A 4,441-nucleotide genomic window follows, 5' to 3' on the forward strand; every position below is an offset into this window, starting at 1 on the left:
CTAATACAGTAGTAGTTTATGGCATTAATACAGTAGTAGTTTATAGTACTAATACAGTAGTAGTTTATGGTATTAATACAGTAGTAGTTTATGGTATTAATACAGTAGTAGTTTATAGTATTAATACAGTAGTAGTTTATGGCATTAATACAGTAGTGGTTTATAGTACTAATACAGTAGTAGTTTATAGTATTAATACAGTAGTAGTTTATGGTATTAATACAGTAGTAGTTTATAGTATTAATACAGTAGTAGTTTATGGCATTAATACAGTAGTAGTTTATGGTACTAATACAGTAGTAGTTTATGGTATTAATACAGTAGTAGTTTATGGTATTAATACAGTAGTAGTTTATGGTACTAATACAGTAGTAGTTTATGGTATTAATACAGTAGTAGTTTATAGTATTAATACAGTAGTAGTTTATGGCATTAATACAGTAGTAGTTTATAGTACTAATACAGTAGTAGTTTATGGCATTAATACAGTAGTAGTTTATAGTACTAATACAGTAGTAGTTTATAGTATTAATACAGTAGTAGTTTATAGTATTAATACAGTAGTAGTTTATGGCATTAATACAGTAGTGGTTTATAGTACTAATACAGTAGTAGTTTATAGTATTAATACAGAAGTAGTTTATGGCATTAATACAGTAGTAGTTTATAGTACTAATACAGTAGTAGTTTATGGTATTAATACAGTAGTAGTTTATAGTATTAATACAGTAGTAGTTTATAGTATTAATGCAGTAGTAGTTTATGTCATTAATACAGTAGTCGTCATTATGCTACACATGAATGAACACCCTAAACATTCTTATAAAGTGTTTTGGTGCAGATAACAGTTCAATACACTCAAACTTTAACGTTTCAGCTAACAGAACAACCCTGTCGTTCCTTCCCAATAAATCAGAGGTCAACGGAAAAGTACAGATACCGAGAGAGAGTGCTGCACCTGCCACCTGCCCTCAATAAAAGACAGGCAGCAAGACGTCAGTAAACTGTCACTTGTGGGAAAGTCATTTCCAGCTGACTGACGGATCGTGGTAAACATGGTTGACACGTCACTGTGACAGCCAGGTGCCTGTCACACACACCATATCTAGTACCATCTCATTAAACGCCCACTCTTGTGGTATTTACAGCTTTTTTTTAAAGTACACTCAGTTGCCAGTTTATTAGGTACACCATCCCGTTCACAAAAAAAAATGGTTCTCTCCTATCAGCAGCCATCACCAACACTGGACAGTTGAGGAGGGAAAAAAACATTGCCTGGTCCGATGAATCCCGGTCCCTGTTAGGTCATGCTGATGGCAGAGTCAGGATTTGGCCTAAAGAGTATGAGTCCATGGCCTCCATCCTGCCTGGTGTCAACGGTACAGGCTGATAGCGGGGGTGTACTGGTGTGGAGAACGTTTTCCTGACACACGTTACGTCCCTTGATACCAATTGAGCAACGGTTTCCATTCCCCGGAGAATTCAGGCTGTTCTGGAGGCAAAGGGGTGTCCTACCCAGTACGAGATGGGTGTACCTAATAAACTGGCCACTGAGTTTACAGTATATATATCCCATATGACCAGATCCTCTCAGTGAAACAAAAGAGAGACAATCACTTTAGAGACACGAAGGTGTTGTAAAACGACAAAGAGCTCCACGCTGAAAAGAAGTGTTTAATGCCCGTAAGTTTACACAATGTTTCGTGATCAATTAACTCACCTAACGCTGCAGTAGCCTTCCCAACAACATAGATGGACTTGGCATTCCATTTCTCTCTTATGTCCATGTTCCACTCTATAAATAGAAAAGAGAAATTAAAACGAGTAGCTTTACATTCACTAACGCGTGCTGACTTTGTCCGTCTGAAAACGCATGAGACTCAGGTACAAGAGGCCTATCCTTCCCTAACAATGGCATTTTACAGGACATAGTTTAAAACTTCAAATGAGACCTACTCACGTTCCGTTCTTTCATCATCTTCAAGACACATTTTGACTGCCTCCACCGCCCTCGGGCTGGTAAAAATCAGCCCGCCGTGTCGTTCTGGCTGAAACAGCTGTAGTAGTAGAGACAACAGCTGTATAACGACTACTAAACAGAAACCAAACAGTTCCAATGTTCAGTAACACTTTACACCCGTAATAACCATGTCATAATATGTCATAATGGCTGACATAACAGGGTCATAACACCGTCATCATACATTACATTAAGACAGACAGACAGACAGACAGACAGACAGACAGACAGACAGACAGACAGACAGACATTACATACATTACATTACATACATTACATTACATACATACATACATACATACATACATTACATTACATTACATTACATACATACATACATACATACATACATACATACATACATACATACATACATACATACATACATAACATTACATTACATACATACATACATACATTACATTACATTACATTACATTACATACATACATACAAACATACATCTGTTGTTAAATATATTGTGTTATTTTCTGGCTGGTTATGACACCTACATAAGAGTGTCAAAACCCACATTTATTCAAACGTGTTTTTCCCTGACAAGAAGTTTCCTTTCATTTTGAAAGTGTGCTTCTTTGTTGTTGTTGTTGTTGTTGTTGTTTACATGGACTAAGATAATACACTATATGACACTGTCACGAAGCAATATGACCATCCTGTGTCTCTTTACTTGGACTAAGATAATACACTATGACACTGTCACGAAGCACTATGACCATCCTGTGTCTCTTTACTTGGACTAAGATAATACACCTTATGACACTGTCACGAAGCATTATGACCATCCTGTGTCTCTTTACTTGGACTAAGATAATACACTATGACACTGTCACGAAGCATTATGACCATCCTGTGTCTCTTTACTTGGACTAAGATAATACACCTTATGACACTGTCACGAAGCATTATGACCATCCTGTGTCACTTCACTTGGACTAAGATAATACACCTTATGACACTGTCACGAAGCATTATGACCATCCTGTGTCACTTTACTTGGACTAAGATAATACACTATGACACTGTCACGAAGCACTATGACCATCCTGTGTCTCTTTACTTGGACTAAGATAATACACCTTATGACACTGTCACGAAGCATTATGACCATCCTGTGTCTCTTTACTTGGACTAAGATAATACACTATGACACTGTCACGAAGCATTATGACCATCCTGTGTCTCTTTACTTGGACTAAGATAATACACCTTATGACACTGTCACGAAGCATTATGACCATCCTGTGGCACTTTACTTGGACTAAGATAATACACCTTATGACACTGTCACGAAGCATTATGACCATCCTGTGGCACTTTACTTGGACTAAGATAATACACCTTATGACACTGTCACGAAGCATTATGACCATCCTGTGTCTCTTTACTTGGACTAAGATAATACACCTTATGACACTGTCACGAAGCATTATGACCATCCTGTGTCACTTTACTTGGACTAAGATAATACACCTTATGACACTGTCACGAAGCATTATGACATCATAATCCTACTAGCCATTAAAGCCAGGCCTATCACGTACACGTCCTTACGTCAATCAGTCAAAAAGGTGTCTTGTCCTACTCCTGAAATCTGCTCCTGCATTCATCCCAGTCATCAACAATAGAGCATTATGGGTAGGCGTATGTCTGACATGAATTTTGCGTGCATTTATAAAGATAATTTAATATAGTCAATTTCAGAAACTATTATATAACATAAACGTACTGTTGAACAGCAGGCTATGGTGGAATGGAATGTTCTACCTTGTGTGGTAGGTTTAGTCAGTGTCATAACCAGTCATAAAGTAACTAACCTTGGTAGGTTTAGTCAGTGTCCTAACCAGCCATAAAGTAACTAACCTTGGTAGGATTAGTCAGTGTCCTAACCAGCCATAAAGTAACTAACCTTGGTAGGTTTAGTCAGTGTCCTAACCAGTCATAAAGTAACTAACCTTGGTAGGTTTAGTCAGTGTCCTAACCAGCCATAAAGTAACTAACCTTGGTAGGTTGAGTCAGTTACCCCATCCTTAAAGTAACTAACCTTGGTAGGTTTAGTCAGTGTCCTAACCAGCCATAAAGTAACTAACCTTGGTAGGTTTAGTCAGTGTCCTAACCAGCCATAAAGTAACTAACCTTGGTAGGTTTAGTCAGTGTCCTAACCAGCCATAAAGTAACTAACCTTGGTAGGTTTAGTCAGTGCCCTAACCAGCCATAAAGTAACTAACCTTGGTAGGTTTAGTCAGTGCCCTAACCAGCCATAAAGTAACTAACCTTGGTAGGTTTAGTCAGTGTCCTAACCAGCCATAAAGTAACTAACCTTGGTAGGTTTAGTCAGTGTCCTAACCAGCCATAAAGTAACTAACCTTGGTAGGTTTAGTCAGTGTCCTAACCAGTCATAAA

The 4,441-nt window shown here is 37.8% G+C and overlaps 1 protein-coding gene across 2 annotated transcripts in view; it reads right to left on the bottom strand.

The window, feature by feature from the left end:
* Positions 1–681: 681 nt before the first annotated feature.
* LOC135511826 (uroporphyrinogen-III synthase-like) overlaps positions 682–4,441 on the bottom strand; it is a 6,591-nt gene continuing 2,831 nt past the window's right edge. For both annotated transcript variants that reach the window (XM_064933304.1, XM_064933303.1), the window contains exons 5-7: positions 1,961–2,057; positions 1,721–1,795; positions 682–965 (exon numbers count right to left, since the gene is read on the bottom strand). In XM_064933304.1, the coding sequence (XP_064789376.1) occupies positions 913–965; positions 1,721–1,795; positions 1,961–2,057 (225 nt within the window). In that variant the 3' untranslated portion in view covers positions 682–912. The remainder of the gene's footprint in view (positions 966–1,720; positions 1,796–1,960; positions 2,058–4,441) is intronic.

Source organism: Oncorhynchus masou, chromosome 24, assembly GCF_036934945.1.
Source record: "Oncorhynchus masou masou isolate Uvic2021 chromosome 24, UVic_Omas_1.1, whole genome shotgun sequence".
Lineage (NCBI taxonomy): Eukaryota > Metazoa > Chordata > Actinopteri > Salmoniformes > Salmonidae > Oncorhynchus > Oncorhynchus masou.